Source organism: Centrocercus urophasianus, unplaced genomic scaffold, assembly GCF_019232065.1.
Source record: "Centrocercus urophasianus isolate 14NV4802_14NV808 unplaced genomic scaffold, USGS_Curo_1.0 seq_61, whole genome shotgun sequence".
NCBI lineage: Eukaryota > Metazoa > Chordata > Aves > Galliformes > Phasianidae > Centrocercus > Centrocercus urophasianus.
The window spans coordinates 662123-681742 of NW_024885211.1; the positions used below are offsets into that span (position 1 = coordinate 662123).

Genomic DNA, 19620 nt, shown 5'->3' on the forward strand with positions numbered 1-19620 from the left:
GTTCTCTACTACTGAGAACACATTTGTTTGCTGCTTATCATCTGACCTTTAAGGCAACACAAGTCAGCAAGGAGGTGAGAGTGACAGAAAAAAACAAAACCTTTCATATCCTCAGGTTTAATTCTGCAAGAAATGTGTTGTTGGAGGAGCGCTACAGGATAACGAGGCAGACTAAATGAAAAACAAATTGGAGTCCAGAAAAGTTGTAAGAAATACTGCAGAGGTGGGGATAGAAGGGGCTGGAAAGGGAGACTTACAGCAGCCGCTCAGTAAAGAGATCAAGATCCCATCTGGAGGGGCAAAAGGCCAAAGCCACAGAACAGATGGAGACCAAGCGACAGCTGGTGCAAACGTGCTTTCATGTGTAAAGTTTGTTCTGTGGAGAATTCTGCTCTCCAACTCTGCAGGCATCGTTCTGATAGCAGCTCCTCCCCCCGCAGCACTGGGACCCAGCCTGCGCCCAGGAGCGGCAGCTCACCATGATAGCGGTTAATTAACAAGGGCCCTTTCAACATTCAGAAGCTGTTGTCACACAACCTTGGCACCAGTTTAGCGGCAGAGGTTCCTGTTCCTTCCTCTGCAGGGGGAGATGAAAAGAATTCATTTTAACCCCGGCGGTTCAACAGATTTCCTGTATGTTTTTACATACGCCAAGGGCTGCCTGTTCAGAAGGGCTCAGGTGAAGAACGCAGTGCAGCACATTGTTAACAGCAGAACGTCCGACTGCCTGCTCCACTGTGAAAATCACCACACAATCAGCCAGGACAGAGGATCCTCTTCAACACAGGCATTTAATCCGGGACCTCCCCAGGCTGCACCATGCTAACGCCATTCTGACAGCCTCTCTTTGCAGAAAGCTGTGCTCTGCCTCCCCACCGTCAGCCAAGAAATCAAAGTCCTGGAGAAGAGGCCATTGTTTCCTTTTCTTTAATAAAGATAGGAAGTTTGTTTTTTCTGTTAAGGCAAGAATGTCATCCTGCTGCTAGGATCTAGTACTGCACCTTCGATTACAGAAAAAAACCATCATACTTGATTACAGTTAAAACTGAAGCAATTTGTAATTAAAAAACTAAAACAACAACAAAAAAAATCCAAACATTCCCCTTCTAATTACCTATCCTGAGTCCAGTTTCATGACAGACTTTGAGGTACAAGACAATAAATTAAAAGTTCATTCCAACAGCACAGATCCACCGCCTCCTCAATGCGACGTCTTCTTTACTCCCTTCCCAAATTTGGCATCAAGTCCAAGGCCTGCAAAGAGACAAAGCAATCTGCGTGCACGGAAAGCTTCCTCTTCTTCCCCCGCTCTAAGCTGCAGCACACTTCCATCACAAGCGTTCCACACAATTCCATTTTCTGACCAGCACCTTTTACAGCTGCCCCCGCTGAGCGCTGTTTATGTTAACGGAAGGAAGAGCTCAGCTCTGCTCCCAAACTTACCCAGGAACACCAGGACCGTCCCCACCCACTGCATGCTGCTGATGGGATTGGCAAACAGAATGACGGATGCTAAAATGGTGAAGAACTTGCGTGTCGTGGTGATGATGGAACAGGTCAGAGGTCCGAAGTAAACCACCGTCATGAAAATGAAGCTCTGGAAAACAAACAGGTGCTTTTCATCACAAAAAGACACAGCCGGGATCACATTTTCAACCACAGAGCCAGAGCTGAAAGAACAGCTTTCGGGTTGTTCTTCTTTTTTTTCCAACTCCCCATTACTTCCATACAACCATTTTAATTTCGTGGTAGCCTACATGGAAAGCAGCGATAACCAAAGCAACAGAAAGCGAGGCAACTTTGCTCTGCCATCTCCCAGCTGTGCAAACAAACCCCAGTGAAGGCTGCAGAACAAGGGCAGTTTACCTGACCCAGCGCGCTCGTCAGGCCGAACAGCAGGATGTTGTAAATGATGCTGGGATAACGCTCAGTGAAACTCAAGAACTCCCAGAGCTCTCCAGTGAACAGGATCCCTGCGGGAAGGGTCGGGATGAGAAGTTATTCACCCGAGCATCATCTCAGCCTACGGAGCACAACCTCAGTTCACATTCCCAACGCAGCCGGCAGCACGGAGGGCTGCTCAGCACGGAGCTCAGCTGGGGAATCAAGCTGTGTGTGAAGCAGCGCCCCCTGGTGGGCGTCGGAAGAGCTGCACCGAACACCCAGACACCGAACACCCAAACTGAAGCTCTTTTGCAACGAGCGTTTCCAAGTCCTTCAGGGAGCAGAACACGGCGCTGCTCCCGCAGGGCGCTGCAGGGCAGGCCGTACTTTGTGCAGGGCGTTCCTTACCAGCTCCCAGGAACAAGGTGGACCAGAGGTTAACATTCAGCATCATGTGATTGGAGCCGGTTTGATAGTGAGCTCTCATGTGGTCCTGAGAGACACCTGTCAGCCCATCCAAGGTCAGCGACAGCAACTGACAAAAGGAGACAGGGATACGAGTAAAGCGAAACCTTCTCTAAGGTGAAGACCTTCAGCTCCCTCCCTCGTTTGAGGCATCCCAAACACCTGTTAAACACCAATGATGCGATCTCAGAACAGACAGAAAGAAACATGCATCCCTCAAACTCGATGAGGCGCCCACTGCACGGAAGCATTTCCACATCAGCTTTAAGGTGCTCTTGCTGTACAAAGCTCTCACTGCTCCATCCTCCCACCCGGCAGCCCTGAGCTCACTGCACTGCAGCAGCACTCACCAGAAGGAGCTCCCCGTAGCCAAAGATGTGGTCATCACCTCCAGCTCCCTTTTTGGGCTTATACATGAACAGGGCCACGCCTGTGACTATCAGGAGGACGCAGAGGTACTTGGCCAGCGGGTACTTCTTCCTCAGCACAGTCACACCTAAAAGCATGACTGCAAAAGAAGCGACACCATGAAGCCCACATCCTCACCTGGGAATCCAGCTGCCCACAGAACAGAACACGGGGCCGAATGGTGCACAGCTGCTGTTCCTGCAACACGGCGCTGTTTTTACAGCTGTGCTCCTCGGATCGGTCAAAGGACACGAGAAACCCACAGAAACACACGCAAAGAAGCATTTTAATTTGCTTACCTGGAATGGGCTTACAGGATTTGCCTAGGACCTATCAAAAAAAAGAGCACATTAACCACCTGCACACCAACCTGCTGCCTGCAGTGTGAGCCCAACACGAGGGCGACCCGACCGGCACCGACACACTGCACCTCCTGCAGGAAAGCCAACAAAGCCCCGCCACACAGCGACCGCAAAACCAAAACCTGCAGCCCACAGCCGTCAGCGGCAGCTCCCAGCCGGCGAACGGAGCTCCGGTCCCGGAGCGGCCGACGCTCACCTGGGTCGGGTAGTTGACGAACTGCAGGGCCGAATTGCTGGAAACCATCGCGCCCAGATAAGAGAGCGAGCAGGCGGCGTACAGCCAGCCGTGCGTGCGATCCACCCTGACGGAGTCAAAGAAACGGATCACTGCGGGGAGAGCGAGGGAGGAGAAGCGTCAGGGCTGCGACGGAGCTCAGGGCGCTCAGAGCCGCGGAGCGCGGGGAGCCCCGCCGGCAGCCCGGACTCACGCAGCTTGGCGAAGGCGGCGTTGATGACGCACTGGATGAAGACCAGGCTGAGCGCGTACGTGAACTTCTCCTGCCGGGCGCCGTCGCCGTATTTCCCCCGCGTGCTGCAAGAGCGGGACGCGGTGAGCCGGCGGCGCGGGGAAAAACCCGAGTCCCGGGCCGGCCCCGCGCCCGCTCACATGCTCTCCTGCAGGATGCCGTAGTAGAAGTAGCAGGCGAAGACGCCCAGGAAGCAGATGGGCAGGCGGAGGCGCTCAGGCAGCGCGGGGCCGCCCGCGTTCGCTCCCATAGCGGCGGCGCGGCCGCTCAGCGCCGGGCCCACGTCCAAAGCCACATCGCGCACGGCGGCCGGCGGCGGCGGAGCGGGCGGCCTCATACACGCACCGTGCGCCCGCCCGCGGCGCAGGACCCGCCCGGCCCGGCCGCGCCCGCCCCCCGCGCTGCCGGATCCGCGGCGGGGTTGGGGGAGGACGAGAGGCGGGAGACGTCGAGCAAAACCATTCCGGAGCTGCGGAACGAAACCGTTCGCCTCCTCTCCGAGGTCGCCGCCGTCGCGGTTCGGCCACGATCGCGGCTGCGGGGATTTCTGGAGACAGGCAGCGCGTGGGGCAGCCCCGGGCTGGGGGCCTTCAGTGAGCGCTGCCCCGGCGGTGACGCAAGCAGATGTGGAGCACGGTGATTGGCTGTGCGGCCAGAGGGCGGAGCCCGGGTGGCGTTCCCGCCGTCGCCCGAGCGACTGGGCCGTGCCGTGCGCATGCGCAGCGCCGAGCCGTTCGGCGGCCGGGCTCGCTGCGTTCCCTCGACCCGGAGCTCCGCTCAGCGCCTCCCATCGCTCCGACCCCCGTCATACTCGGGAATATTAAATCCAACCCCCCCCCATGAACACGAGGGCTGTCGGATGCACGAAATAGTTTATTTTCTCCATGTAACTGTCAACACCAGCATCTGCAAAAACCCCTCTAAACACAACTCCAAATCTAACGTTCCTCCTTTAAGCTTTGCAATACATACATAAAATACAAACTTCAAACAGCTGCAAAAATAGTGTCTTTGGAAGAAAATAGAGTTTCTACATCAGATATAAGAAAATAGGCTTCTTCAGTACAACCCAGAGCCTTTGCAACAGAACACAACCAAACGCCGCTGTTAAGAGGCTTTTTACCATCTGTGTCCTCGTGTCACCGCTCTGCTTTCCGCTCTGCGGCCCACGAACCCCACACCCCCCCCAGGCAGCCCCAGCCCCGCTGTGCAGCTGTGTGGGCTCATGGCCGGGCGCCTTCCAGCACCGCAGTTTGTTTCCCATCCTCTCTTCCTGCAATGTGGCCGCAGCACCGGGGACACCGGCAGGCAGCTCTGCCATTCCTGAGCAGCCACCATCTCTCTCCTTCACTCCTTGCAGTAAGGCAAGTTTTCCTCCCCCTGCAGAAGGCGGCATTCGGTCACCTGTGCTCCCCCCCCTCCCCCCATTCAGCACAGCTGCCTCAGGGCTCCCAAAGCTCCGGGGTTTCAGGGGCTGAAGGCGTCCATGGAGGCGCAGGCAGAGAACGCTGCTGTCTGTGTCACCACTACAGATCAACAGCAGCTCCCACGGCCCCGGAGCAGCCGTCCTACGAGACCCTTCCCCCCTTCCCACCTCCCAGAGCTCAGCAAGCACCAGGCAGCGGCAGCAGCAGGGATGAGAAGCACTGGGAAGCTCCACCTGAATCCTCTCGGCTCAACTGCACTCAGAGGCCCGGTGCGCAGCTCCACCCATGGCAGGGGTGCCCAGCTGCTCTTCACCAGCAAAACAATCATACAGGAAATGACAATTCAACGCAGGAAAGTGCTTTCAGCAGGGGAGGCTCGGGGAAATGAGCCCCTCCCGCAGCAGCGAGGAGTCCTGTGGAACGTGGTCCTTCACAGCTGCTTTCATCCTTGGCAGCCCGCTGTGGTTTTCAGGCCCAGCGCTGCCCCTTCGCTGTCAAGTCCCAACCTCAAGGCACTGATCTCCACGGGATGGCCGAGGTGCACTGAGGAGCCAGAGCTGCTGTTGCTGGCTAACTTTCCCAAAGGCTTCACACAACGAGGGAGCTGTGGAAGACGACGTTCTCCTCTGGCTGCCCACGTTTCCAGTGTTCATAATTGAGTGAAGGCGACTTGGAGGCGTCGCTGAAGTTATCTACAGCAGCGTCCTTCCGTGCCCCAAGGAATGGCGTGGGGGCCGAGGGCTGGCAGGATGTAAACGTGCCCGTGCCAGGGCTGGATGATGCTGGAAAGCCCCTGCTAAAGAGAAAGCCCACGTTTGGGAAGAGAGGCTTCACCAGGCTGACCGGGCAGAAGGCAGAGCCCGTGGGGTTGAAGTGCACTTTGTTCTTATCTGGGCAGGAAGGCTGAAAGGTGTGGTCAGGGCTGGAGCTGAAAGAGACACAGAGGATGTGATCAGCAACAGATGCTCCCCAAGAGCACCAAACTGCCTGCGGCTGCAGGGACAACACCTGGGGTTGCGTGCTCTTCAAAGAGCCTGACTAAAAGCTGAGTCACTGGGCTGTGAGCTGGGCTGCTCCTCATGCACAGAGCAGCACGACGAGGCTGTTTTGTTTTGAAAGCACACTTATTTACAGGAAAAGCAGCTCTCTTTTTGAGGGGCTGTGCTGGCTGAGAGTTATCTACCGCCTAAGAAGGGCAGAAATCACAACACCCTTCCCAGTGTGTCTCAGGGTTAACGCTGCAGCTTTCACCTCTTCCACCAGGATCCGAGCAGCCAAGGTTTTGCTGCAGTGTTCCTTAGAGGCTGTTCCCTACTTTCAGAGCAGGGCACAACAGCACAACTGGAGGCTCAGCTGCTCCCACCCCAGCATCCTGCCATAGGAGCAACCCCAGCTGAGCTCTGCTCTGCCACAACTCCTCGCACTTACGAAGCTTCTTCAAAGGCCCGGACTTTCTCACATCCCTCAGGAGGCTCCCGTTTGAACATGTAGCTGTGGTTGGGCCGAGGAGAGGAAGCGAAAGCCAGCACTGGAGAAGGGCTGCCCTCCTCTACAAGAGATGAAAGATACTTTTAAAGAAATTTTTATGAGAATCATAGAATCACAAGGTTGGAAACGGCCCATAAGATCATCTGATCCAACAGAAGTTTAAGCTAATCCCAAGCGTGCTCTTCCAGTACCCCTGTGGCTGTGGGCTAAACCCAAAGCACTTTATTTGTGTAGCTCCCTGCTCATAACCACCATGCAGCACAACAGGAGAGCATCCACCTGGAGACCGATTAGCAGGGCTCAGGAAGTCCACCATTATTCAAAGTGGCCGAGATCCCTTCCAACCTCATCTGCAGCTTGGATCCATCACACAGCCTCCTCATCCCCCCACAGCCTCTCAGCCGCACGGGCTCAGCGCTTGCCTTTCTCTTTTGGATCCAGCTGCACCTCATCCACAGCAGAGGAGAGTTCTTCTGCCACCAGTCTCACTGGAGTGTGTGGAGAAAGGCGGAGAGGCACAGAAGGGGAAGGAGAAAGCGAGAGGCTGCTGCAGCTGCCACTGCTGGGCTCCAGCATCAGGGAGGCATCCCCAGAGCCTCTCGGAGCAGGTGCTGGTGCTCTGTGGCCATCTGGGACATCCAAGATCTAGGGAAAAAGCAAAATCTCAGCAGGACAAGAAGAAACCCAGCCCTTCCACCACAGAAAAGGTGAGGAAGCAGTTGCACCTACAGACGGTATTTTTTGGGTGCTGGCTCCCAGCAGAGGCTCAGCCACAGACAGAGCAGAAGGACACAGACCCTTCTGCATCCCCTGCACCACTTCTGCTCACAGGCTGGCTGGGATCACCTCCCACACCTGCATGGTACGAAGCAGCCTTTGGATGCTGATCTAAGACAGTGCCTCAGTGCTGCTGAGATTCCTGCTGGCTGATCTCCCACAGCACCAAGCCTAAGGAGGGAAGCCCAGAGCCATTCAGGCAGCTATGTGCCCAGAACTGAACACAGACATCATCCCCACAGCCAAGCAGCAGCTGTGGGCAGCGAGCGTCACGAGAGGAAAGCATTCAGAGACCATCCAGGAGATTGAGGGCGATCCTTCAAGCTTCACTCACCCTCAAAAGCTCTTCATCTCCATGTTCCTTCACAAACACTTCCTCTAGTTCCTGGTTTAGCCCTTCCAGGCTCCTGTGCAAGCAAGGACTGAGCCTCAAAACAGGAGACAGAGAAAGGAAGCCTGAAGGAGAGTCCTGCAACAACCCAGAGTGAAAGATGTTAGCTGTGGCAGCACAAACTCAGTCATTTCTCAGTTCCATTCCGATGTCGCAGCACTCAGTGCTCAGCCAGAGCCTTCGAGGAGGCTGACTGGCAAAGACCCACAGAAGAGCCACGGAAACCCACCAAGTGCTGGTCAGAGCACGGGGATCTGCTGAAGCAGCGGAGGAGGAAGAAAAAAACGCCCCCCTTCCACCCCCCCAACCCCTTTCTCAGAAGTCTGAGAACAGCTGGGATGTCTGCACTCATCTCATTGGGACGCACTGACAGCATGGGGAGGTGTGAGCCTACATCAACCTACCTGCAGCGATCCAAGCACGGCGTGGTCCCCCTGCAGAGGGGAGCTCTTCTCCTTTTCTTTGCCACTTCTGCCGTTTAGCTTCGTTCGCTGGAGCTGCTGCTTCAGTTTGGCAATCTAGCAAATAAAGTTTCAGCTGCAGAATGAGGCAAGCCAATACACCTCCACCAAAAATCAATCATCACATCTTGTCTCTCTCCTCCCCTCTCTCTCGACCCATGAGGAAGTGCCAAAATAGTGTCAGCTCCCATCGCACAACAAGCTGCTCTGCCTCTCCAAGGATGAGCAAGGACTGCCCACGAGGCCTCACCAAAAGCTGCCCCCTGGCAACGTGGGCAGCGCCGCTGCATCTGGGTTATCTTCCACCTGCAGCACCAGGCCCTGCTGGAGCCCACGCACACTGTGACACCTACCAGCAATGCGCTGAGCTCCAGAGGAGTTTCTTTATAACAGCTGCCTGTGAGATCAGCCTCCTGTCCAAGCACAGCATTAGGGGTGAGAATGAGGGCTAACATCTCATCTCTAACACTACAACCCCATCCTCCCACTCCCCTCCCATGCAAGCAGGAGCCTCCTGCACGTCAGCAGCTGACACAGACCTTGCTCAAGTGCTGGGAGCGATCTGTTTTACCTCTCTGCGGTGATCTGTGCTACCCCAGGAAGCAGAACGCTTGTGAGCACTGGAGCTGGCTTTTCCCACTTCTGCATCATGCCAGGACACCGGGGTCTGAATGAGGAGAAACATTGCTGAGAACAATCGCCAGCCTTACTGCTCTGAGGCTGCTGGGAGAGCACGAAAGAATAAAAGCGATCAACTGCTGCTCCTTCACAGCCCTGCTCCAGTCCTCCCCCACTGTTGCTCAGTAAAGCGCACCGAATTCTTTCAGCACTCACCAAAACCTCACCATTTTAACCGAATCTGTGCCTCTGAAGGAAAACTGGGCCCCACGGACCTGCATGGCAACTGAGCTGCTCGGAAGGCAGTGCCTCAATTCCCACGGGTACCTGGCAACGTGAGGCACAGCCATTGCTCCTCACGCCCTGGCGCTGCCTGCAGCCCAAAGCAGGGTGACGTAGAGACACAAGCACTCGTTTGTACACAGCAGCCTTACAGAGAGGAAAAGCCTCACCCAGCTGTGAGAACACACAGCTTGCTTCTGAGACCTCAGGCTCCCATTATCGCAGTTCAAAGGCGTAACCAAAAGCAGGGTTTGGCCTGCAGACTCGATGCTGCCGCAGGAGTGCTGGAAGAGCCCAGCTGCCTGTGCTGCTCACTGGCTGAAGGGCTGGCAGCTCTCAGCTGACTCTTGTTGCACAAAAACAGCCCCAGCGCACTGCACAGCTGTTTTCCAAGCAACAGCCACGTTATGAGCATCAATGGCAGTCAGAAGGGGCCGCTGATCTGATCGGCCATGGGTGTGAACTTCCTTCCGCTGAACTCAGTCCTGCTCAGCGGAGCCTCCAGCACCACAACGCTCCCAAGGCACATCAGCTGCAGGGCTGCTTTTTCCCAACATCGCATGTCAGGCCCTCTCAAAACACCCAGCCCCTGTCCCCACTGCCTGCCGTGCTGTGGGAGGCTCTGACAGCGCTCCCCTCCTCCATCCTCAGGGACGGGCTGCCCGGAGGTGCAAGGGCCTGAGAACAGCTCCTCTCCAAGCAGCTCTCCATCTCCCCTGAGGCCACTGCGAGAACAGCAGCTGTTGGAAGCAGCCCCATCGAGTCAGCAGGATGACAGAAACCTCTTCTCTCAAAATGTGTTTTAGTATGTATTGAAACCAAAGGAACAAGGCGGTTTATCTGGAGAGGTACCAGGCTTTCCTTTGCAAACTGGATGCAGAAGACTTCCAGACAGAAATCCAACCCTGCCCCAAGTCACAGGCTCCAATGCAGCCCCTCCTTGCACCCCCTCCCCCAAAGCAGGGCACACCATTCCCACCACAGCATGCGCTGCCTGGGTCTTCATCCACAGCACCAGTGAGCAGCAGGCACGGCAGCACAGCAGCTGCCACAGAGTGCAGAGCTCAGTTTGGTTTGACAGAAGCAATCTGCTCAGCCTGAAGCATTACTGCGAGGTCCTGCTGAGCTCAGAGCAGCCTCAGCCGCCCCGTGGAGGAGCAGGCTGCTCCCATAGGAAGTCCTGCAGCTCAGGCTAACCCCACACTTTGAGCACATGGCACATCTGATCTCATTTCCTACCTCAAATAGTCTCTCCTAAACAACTCGGACAGCGTTCGGTGTTGATGCCAGAACATTGTGTCATTTCACATCCCAGCAGATCACGTACGTAGGAAAGCTAAGGAGGAAAGCTAGAAGAGGCAAGACTCAGCTCCATCTCATGTTACTGCTGAAGGAGAGGCTGGGAAGCTCAGCTTCAGCTGCTGGAAGAGCCCAGGATGCGAGAAAAACTTAAGGCACCTGAAGACTCTCAAGCAACAACTCCTTTAACACCCTGCTCTACTGCTGTGACACCCAGAGCACCGGGCTGCCAAGAAACAGGGCCCAGAAAGGAAGAAGCGATGATTCTCGCAACAGGAAAACCTGAAAGTAAAGAATGTTTGTGCACCCCACTCCTTTTCTAGGCAGAGTGTCACGGCAGAAGGAAATTACAGAACTTTTTGTACTAACTGTGGCAAAACTGCTTCCTCAGAAAGAGGGGGGGAAAAAAACACTTTGCACAGCAAGATAAAGGCGCAGGCTGCAGCCATGCACGCTGCTGCCAGTCTCCCCCACGCTGAGCACCTGCAGTTGTATCTCACTTAAGGACCTTACGACAGCAAATCTACAGAGCTCTGCACAGCAGCTGATCAGTAGCTGTGGAAGGAGGAGAGTAAACACGTACTGACAGGCAGAGAAAGTCCCAGCTCAGAGCTGACAGCATGGAAGGGGCGTCAGCCTCCTGGAGGAACATTTTGTTAGAGCACAGAGCAGGCCACAACAGAGGACTTCATTCCCAGCTTCCACAACAGCCAAGTCATCTGATGTGCACACAAACCAGTGGAGCACAGCAGTGGAATGCTGGAGATCACTGCTCCTCTCACTGGCGTGTTGCAAGGTCACATCAGCGTCTGCAGATAGCAGGGCTGCAGCACAGCTGGCCCACTGAGCACAGCCAGCAGCTCCATCCTGAGGAGGTGCCCCCACTTCACAGCCCTCTCCTCACAAGGACCGAATGCAAGGGAAACTGAATGGCTGCAAAGTGCCAGAGCTCAGTGCTCGCCGATCTGCCTTGAGACAGAAAGGAGGAGCACGCTTCCCTTGCTCAGAAATGAAGGTTGACAAATCTTTTCCTTTCCAGAACGTCCTCTGCAGCTCTGCTGGGCACAGGACTGAAACAAAAGCAGGCAGAACACAGTGGGAAAGGACAAGGGAAGTTGGGAACTTCCTGCAAACAGCCCAGGAATAAATTGTCAAACAGCAAAGATCAAACAGCAAGTTAACACAGATTGAGTGTGCTAAACAAACGGCTTGCTAAGCTAACGGATGCTCTTATCCTCCTGAATTCCTTCACCTCTGCAGATAGGCGAGCACTATTTGCTGCCATGCAGTAATATTTACAGGTTGCTAAGAGTTCCTTGAGGTCTGGAGCTTTTCCATCCTACAGTAGAGCTGTGCTGTGTTAGTGAGCCCTTCTGTGGGAGCACCCTCACCGTCTCAGCGTGTGGCACGCAGCCCATGCGTGTTATATAAGGACTTGGCCCATAGCTGCAAGCCAGAAAAAAAACGAGCAGTGAGCCAGGGCTGGAGCAGAAAGCCAGAGGCCATCTGCCTCCAAAGAAGGCCAAGGAAATTCTAACTGCACCGAAATGGAATCATGGAGCTGAAAAGCACAAGGGGAAAAACAGCCTTCCTAGAAAGCTGCAGCTGGATGGAGGGGAATGCAGCAATTCCTCTCTTTGCCCAGTTTACAGCCATTGCAGTTCTGCAGCCCCTTCCTGGCCCAGGGACTTCCCGCACAGCCCACATCCATACCTGGGTAGCTTTGTCATTCATGCACGAGGCAGAAGCTCCATCAGCATCCCGTGGCCACTGCCCCAGCAGGTAGGAGCCCACGATGGTGTCCAGTGAGGAGGTGCGACGCACGCGGGGCTGCCGGGGCCGGCAGGGCTTCTCTGCAGCAGCAGCAGCGCAGGGAACACTCGCTACACAGGAGAGAAGAGAGGAGGACGTTCAGGCTCTCAAAGCACAGCTCCAGCAACAGCCACCCCCGCCAGCAAGCCCACGTACACTGCAGAGATCCCAAGAAGGGAGGGAGCACACAGAACCTGGAGAAGCTCATTTGCTTCTTGAAAATCTAAGTGCTAACGAAGGCCCTGAGCTCCCAGCCCTGCAGCAGCAGCAGCTCTGGTGCCCAGGCCACGTTGCACAGCACAGCACTGCTGCTCCTGGGCCATCAGAACCACGCAGCAGAGTGGGTCAGTGAGGGCTGGTGGAGCTCTTGCTCTCCCTTATCGCTGAGCGACTGCTTTTGTACAACAGGAGATTTTACTGCAGCCCTTCAGTGCCTGCTTGAAACCAGCGATCAGACACTCCATCCTAAGCCAAAGGAGCTGCCACACGAGCGGGGGAAGTGCTCAACAGGGCAACCTTGCTTCTGCGTGGGAAAAAACATCACGATGTCCACAGAGCCCCATTTCTTATTAGCTGCAGCGCAGTGCTTCAGCTGCAAGAAGCCGGGCTCCTCCCGTGGGAAGGCCCAGCAGTGATGGGCAGCCTGCACGCCTTCACTTCAGCAGAGGAAGCCTGCAATCGTCTGCTCCCAGCTAAGGGAGGCCAAGAGAACACCTGCACAGCTCAGGATCCTGCAGGCAGCCTTGAACCCTCGCTGCCGTTGGCAGCTGCAGGCACTCGCCCAGCAACCAGCAGGAAGGAAGAGCACAACCTGAGTGCTGCTGTGACCCAGGGCAGGCTGGCAAGACCCCAGCACCCACCCTGCAGCCCAGCACCTGCTCTGCCCAGCTTCCCCCTTCCAGGAGGTGACCACCCCTCACCCGTGCAGATTTTTACCACGGTACCGAGGAGGAAAAGCTTCGTGCATACAAGTAGTTCAAACAGCAACAGCACAGCTGCCCTCTCCTGCAGCTGAAAGCTGTTATCACCAAACCCAAAAAAGCAGCACTCATGAAAGGCAAGTTCAAGCCAGCAGAAAAGTCTGTTTGCATTTCATTTTGATTAGACATGCAAATTACCATGCATATTAGAATCAGCCCCATGGCCTCCTGGCAGGGTAGTGAGGCCACGAGCAGCTCTGCTCCAGGTGTGCTGTGCACAGACATTCTCTCCTTCCTCCCCAAACTCAAGGTAAGGCTGGCAGTGAGTTGACTGCGTTGAAGCCAGCATCAGGACTGCCCAGCACCACGCTGTGTGCCAAATTCCTCTACAGAGGTGTCTCAGCTCTCACTGCTTGGGGACGTGGCTGGGTAAATACCTCTTTTTATCAGCTAAAATACCATTTGAGAAGTGGAATTTGAGTTCCAGGTGAGAAGGGTAGGGACAAAAAGCCACGTGGGAGGGCTGGAATAGCATTAGTCCTTGCACCACAGCCACACCTCACAAGGTCCACACAGGATTAAAGGCTTATTGTGCTGGCCCAGCTGGCATCTCAAGACACACTCCCCGCTTCCAACAGTTAATAGCCTAAGACAGCTACCACTAATTTAGAAACTCAGCATTTGCAGCTTCCTCACTCACACACACCTCCATCCTGTGTGGCTGCTGCCCCTGAACTCAGCCCACGAGCACAGCAGGGACAGATCCACAGCACACAGCACAGCAGCTCCATCAGGAGCAGCACAAGGCAAGAGCTGGGCTGTGAGCAGCACGCAGGGAGGCCGTGCCATGGCTGCAGGGTGCTGCAGCAGGGTGGAGCGTCCTGTTTGCAGCCCTGAGCCGTTATCAGCGCTCTGCACTGAGCTGCACAGCTGCCACCTGGTACCGGTGCTGGGTCTGGGCAGCTCCGCAGCTGGGAAGTGTTGGCTGTGGTGCTTTTAGTTCTCAAGTGACAGCAAAGCTGCTGGAGATAAGAGAGCTATCGCTGTGCCTCCAGGAGCCACTGGGCTGCTCCGATTGCTGCACGCATCCCCAAGTTCAGGAGATCGGTGTGATGCATGCAAGCACAAGCAGGAAGCCTTCAGGATGGAGTTCTGGATCTGCAGGATCTCTGGTCTTTCCCAGCCACAACACGGGGAGTTCAGAGCTTCCAAAACCACCCTGGGCCATCACTGGGTCTAAAAAGAGAAACGCCTACAGTCCATCGATTAAAACAATAACCAAAAGGATCTCTCCATTTTCCAGAGTCACCATTCAGTGAGCAGCACTTGGAGCTGAATCCACAAATGATGGCAAACAACAACAGTGCTCCCACTACTGCTCTCTTTTTAGAGTTGTAAAATTTTATTCCTTCCTTCCCTCAATTTCACCCTGGGGAAACCCACCCTCTCACATCAGAAGGCTGTTTAGAGATTGAGGGACGTGCTGTTCAGACCCTGACATGCTTTGGAACACGGCCATGAGAAGTCTGCCTTAAAGTGACAGAGCATGAAACAACAGCCCACGTTCCAGTACAGCCAGCTTTAAAGAGAACCACAGAGCAACGGGAGCCTCAGCCCCTGAGTTCTGCACCAACCAGGCACAGGGAATGCTCTGGGACACAGCTTTCCTCTCAATGGCTTAAGCAAGAACTGTTAGCATTCCTGAAGCATCAGGCTGAAATGGAACCTAAGCAACTCGGTCAATAATTAACTCATGCAAATATCTTCCACCCAACTGTAACAGAAATTACAGCTGATTATTTAAGTTCTGCATCAGCTTCTCTTACCCACACCTTGCAATGCTCTTTACAATGCAGCCCATACCCAGGGGATGCTCCTGACCGAGGGCAGAACAGTGATCAGCAGTGCAGATGGTGGAGATCAAGATCAGAACTGAAGCCCTGATGTTATAAGCTGTTCAGGTCTCATTTCAGCCTCTCCTCAGTCCCACCAGGGTGAATCAATCAGGCTACCTGACAGGTTGCTGCCATATAGCACTGAATTCTCAGCAGCAAGCAGGCAGTTCTACGTACAATAAAACTTTAAATCCTCTGCTTTGTGCAGCACAGCAATCTGCAGGCAGAGGCATTCCCTCTGCAGGGACTCACAGCTGACCAGATGGGCACCAAATGGGCACCAAAGCACCACAGAGCTGGAACAGCACTGGGAGGCAGCATGCAGAGAAGGGACAGAGCTCCAGGCAGGTGCCTGGAAGCAGAGGTGACAGCAAATCTCAAACTCTGACCAGAAATCAATGAGAGATCCAGAGAGAACTGCAAGCATACGGCTACTGAGGGACGAGGAAGGTCTGGAACCACATCATGAACTGAGTGCCACAGCAAAACCGCTGGCATCCAGCCCTGCCACAGGACTGCATAGGAAACAATTGACATCTCCACCTCTGGCCACGTTTTCAAGCTTTGGTTCCTTTGTCCTTTAAGAAGATACGCAACACACAGTTGTACCAGGATGGGATTTCAGAGCTCTTTGCAATGTACATTAATACAGAAAGGCAGGGAAATACGGTGAGGAGACAGAAGCTGTGGTTGGACTGCAATCCCCCTCATGACTGTTGCTCAAACCATACACACATGGCTTGAGAAAAGCAGAAAGCACACAGCCCTGAGGATAACACAGATCTGCCTCTGCTTCAGGGCTTCTCCTGCACACGAAACGCTGGGAACAGCGCTGGGAAAGCAGGACTGCAGCGTCCTGCAGCCAAGGGCAAGGAGCACCAACACCTCCAGGCCAGGGGTCTGCAGCACCAGCAAAGGGATCCCAGGCTCCCAGCCCTGCTGGTTGGATGCTGCAGCGACTACAGCTGGATAGAGCTACCATAAATACAACAGGAAGAGATCAGTAAGAGCCAGCAGCAGCTCAGGCTGCTTGGGACAGTCAGAACAGCCCAGGGACTGGAACTGAGCACCCTGAACGGAGGAAACGAGCTGAACTTTTCACCTTCATCTTAATTCTTTCAAAGTTTGTTTTCCAAATGAGAAAACAATCTGAAGAATTTCAGCTTCCTCAGAGCCTTTGGTCCAAGTGAACATTTCCTCCATTGGGCCAACGCACCGCAAACCCATCTGCTCCCATTGGCAGGAGGGCTGTGTTTCTGGACGGGCTTCTGGATGCTGAAATTGGTGAAAGATCAGAAGAAACCAGAAGGGCAGGCAGGCAGGGAGCCTCTCACAGACTGTAAGGGTGGTTCAGAGACGAGCAAAATTCCAACTTCAGATTTTGAGGTAATGTTCACTCTGATCTGGAAAAAGAGTGGTGACCAAGGAGCTGCTCAGATCACCCACATCCCTATCAGAAGAGTGAAACCCCAGCTATGAAAGCAGAGCTGGGGGTGTTTTCCTCCCCCCTTTTTTGTTACACCTCTTTAAATCAATTCTGATAAGCATCTAGGAACCAAGATCTCAGCGGAAGGCAGGGCCAAGGTGAGGAACCTTTGATTCCTGAGCCCTTGGAAATCTTCCAGTACAAAGTAAAGCAAACACAGCAAAGACATCCTCAGTATTTCTACAGTTACAATCAAGCTGGAAAACAAGGAAAAAGGAGGCTTGTGCTTTATACATACAGGTACATAAATCTCACCACACTGCACGACAAGCCCTTCTCCCTTTCTCCTTCACAGCCATCGTTAGGATGAGTTTCAGTTGAGCCTGCAGAGTCCAAGCGTGAAACTATTGAGAAAAGCCTTCATCAGGGAGAAAAAGTAAGAATAAAGCCACAGGATCTGCTACTCCTTCCTACAGCCTTCCTTGTGCCTCCCACCTGGGGCAGCAGAATGGCACAGCTGCTATCAGCTCACCAGCCTGAACGGCACTGCAGGGCAGCAGCCACGGGACCAAGCCAGGAACTGCACTCAGTAACTCCTGCAGACTGAGAGGATGGCAAAGTGGGAGAAGCACAGGGAGGGCAGGAGCAGCAGCTCTGTGCAGTGGCACACAGGCATGGCAGGCAGCACGGAAGCAGCCATCTCTCCCACTGTGCAGACGCCACCATCTTCAACGCTCGCCTGGTTTCCTCTACAACCATCCCTGAAAGACCAGGTGCCCACAGGCAGCACCACAGGCACCATTTTTAATGCAAAAAGACCTGAGTGACATAAATTCCAAAAGGGAATGGATTTTACAAGTCCTGTACCCGTGCATGGACATCTTTTGTACGAGCACAGTCGCACCCAGTGTCTCAGTGCCATCACCTTGAACTGCACAAGCAATGGGGAAAGTGCCAAGACGACCTGCTGCAGTCAGTGCAGCTTAAAGGTCTTGCCATGCGCACGCTATTTCAACACCCAAGCTTTGCATAAAAGAGAACTTGCTGCACTTGGTGCTCAGCATCACTTCTCTGGCAGCACTTGTTTTTTCCTTTGCACCACGCAGTCACACAGGGAAACGTTCACCCCACCTGGAGCGGCACAGATCAGCGCCCAGGTTCTTCCAGTTCTTACCCAACAAATGTGAGAACTCGGCTGTGCTCCACGCAGCTCTGAGAGACAAACCCCAGCTGATAGAAAGATCCAGAAGCAAACATCCATGTAGGGTAAATGAGCCGAGCGTTCCTGCGGAGCATTCTGCTATAAAAGGGGCAGATCAAACTCACCGCCTGGCCCCGCTGCTGCTTCCTGCACGTTTCCCTTTAAATGTCATCTCCAGAGTTTGAAAGCAGGGAAAAACTCGTTTCACCCACAGAACGTCAACACAAGTCAAGATTAGTTATAGATGTGTCCTTTGTTTCCCCTTTCCCACACCCGTATCCACAGGCTGACAAACTGGGAGCAGCAGGTTTAGATGGAAGGTACGATCCGTATCAGCTGAGGACTGCAATGCCATGAATGGGCTCCAATTACTCGGCCAGAAACTCGTTCTACATTAAACAAAGCCACCTGCAATGCTCCGACCCCAAGCCTGAGCCACACATTGTGCTCAGCTGTTTTATACCAGCAGTGATTTGATTTCATAGGACAGAAGCAGGATTCTTCCTGGAGAGCACAGCAGCAGGGCATCTCCAGGGCTTTCCCATCCCAAATCAGTCTCCACACGACTGCTTTTCCTCATTGCAGCTCTGCCTGTGCTTAACCCTTTATTTCTATCAGCTTGTTTTCCCACAGCAAAACCCTGAAGGCAAAAGCAGAACTCCAGAGCGATGAATCTCAACGTTTGGGAAAGCAAAGTTTGCAAAGCAGCCATTGGCACAGGGCAGCAGTTTTCCCATGGCAGTTCTCTGCATCCACACTTGAGGGCTTTTGTTTCTTTTCCGGAAAGCTGGTACCCAACGAACTGCTCCTTCTGATGCTCCTTCCTTGCAAGTTCTCAGTTTCACATCAGACTTGTGATACAGACCATGCAGATCTGTGTGCTCCTTGTTCATTTGCTTAAGCGCCCCCCTAAACAGCTGCAGGTGTCAAAGAGCATAAAGGGAAACTCAGGAGCAGACACCACGAACATCTGGAGCGCTATTTTGGTAACGAGAGCCTTCACACACATCCCCAGGATACAGAAACACCACTGGGTACCAATTCCTAAAGCAAACACAGCAAGGCCTGAAGCAGTTACCAAATTCAACTAATAAGATGGGGGAGGCAGAAAGGAGACCCCCACACTCATTGTTTGAGGCCTGCAAAGGGAAGAAGAGATGCTGTTACCAGCACTGCTCTATCAAGCAGGCAGCCCTCCTACAGCATTTCCAAGAGGTAAACAGACATTTTCTTTCTGCTAAACACACACTCGGACAGAACTGCCTACAAACAGTGTCCCACTCGTCTGGCATGGCTTTCATTCAGATACCAAATAAAGCTAGTTGGCAGTCTGCTTACTTCAGGATCCACGCAGCAAAACAACTGGACATCTCAGAAGCAAGCAAGTTGAGCAGGCAAGCAATGAAATCTCAAGGAGATGAGTCAGCCCAGCTAATCAGCTTCCTGAAAAGCTGCAAGGCACACACAGGTCTGGAGCAGCAGTGCTGGTGAGGGAAGCCTGCTGGCCATCAGTGAGGATTCAGACTCAGAGGCTCACAAGGGACATGAATTGGTGCACAGCATTTGTCAGACGCTCCTGGAGGACGATCTGCAGTTCTGCTGTTGTCCTTCTCCTTTGCCACACCACCACTGACAAACCTGCACAGGGCTTAGAAAACAAAGGCACAGCCTTACCTCCTTCCAAGGAATCAACCCCAGCACTGCTTGGAAGAGCAGCTGGTAGGCAGCTTCTTGTCCAGCCCTCACCCTCACTTACTCTGATTTTAATGAAGTGTTCTGAAAACTGCTGAACTCGTAACACAAAACACGACTTTGCTGTTCTACTCTATTCCATCTTCTTTTTCTCTGTGCATGATCCAATTAAGACAGCTAAGCTTACTTACCTGCTTACGTTCTCAAAATGCTACGTTCACACATTAAAATGTAAGCTCCTATTTCAATAATCCTATTTCTCTAGTGCTGCACTGGAAAAAGCATAAAGACTTCTGGTCGTCTTACTTTAGAAAACCAGGTTTCAGTTCTGTGATGAGGAAGACT

The 19620-nt window shown here is 53.8% G+C and overlaps 2 protein-coding genes across 7 annotated transcripts in view; both read right to left on the reverse strand.

Annotated features, from left to right (window-relative positions):
- Window positions 1-911: 911 nt before the first annotated feature.
- On the reverse strand, window positions 912-3868 carry SLC35B1 (solute carrier family 35 member B1). The gene is made up of 9 exons (XM_042836521.1): window positions 3727-3868; window positions 3548-3651; window positions 3316-3446; window positions 3057-3087; window positions 2700-2857; window positions 2293-2419; window positions 1867-1973; window positions 1444-1597; window positions 912-1254 (listed from the first exon to the last, which is right to left on the reverse strand). Exons 1-9 carry the CDS (start codon window positions 3834-3836, stop codon window positions 1202-1204), a joined length of 975 nt encoding a protein of 324 aa, XP_042692455.1. The 5' UTR covers window positions 3837-3868; the 3' UTR covers window positions 912-1201.
- A 573-nt stretch (window positions 3869-4441) lies between these two features.
- Window positions 4442-19620, reverse strand: part of FAM117A (family with sequence similarity 117 member A) — a 28738-nt gene continuing 13559 nt past the window's right edge. For 5 of the 6 annotated variants that reach the window (XM_042836486.1, XM_042836488.1, XM_042836487.1 and 2 more), the window contains 7 exons: window positions 12043-12212; window positions 8702-8797; window positions 8074-8187; window positions 7613-7747; window positions 6924-7146; window positions 6442-6562; window positions 4442-5941 (listed from right to left, as the gene is read on the reverse strand). In XM_042836486.1, the coding sequence (XP_042692420.1) occupies window positions 5602-5941; window positions 6442-6562; window positions 6924-7146; window positions 7613-7747; window positions 8074-8187; window positions 8702-8797; window positions 12043-12212 (1199 nt within the window). In that variant the 3' untranslated portion in view covers window positions 4442-5601. The remainder of the gene's footprint in view (window positions 5942-6441; window positions 6563-6923; window positions 7147-7612; window positions 7748-8073; window positions 8188-8701; window positions 8798-12042; window positions 12213-19620) is intronic. The other variant, XM_042836485.1, reaches the window with a different exon arrangement.

Coding starts and splice junctions, on each gene's coding strand:
- SLC35B1 (XM_042836521.1), bottom strand. CDS start 3,836: ATGGGAGCGAACGCGGGCGGCCCCGCGCTGCCTGAGCGCCTCCGCCTG. Junction 3,652..3,726: donor GGCATCCTGCAGGAGAGCAT/GTGAGCGGGCGC, acceptor CCGCTCTTGCAG/CACGCGGGGGAAATACGGCG. Junction 1,974..2,292: donor CACCTTGTTCCTGGGAGCTG/GTAAGGAACGCC, acceptor CCCTTCCCGCAG/GGATCCTGTTCACTGGAGAG.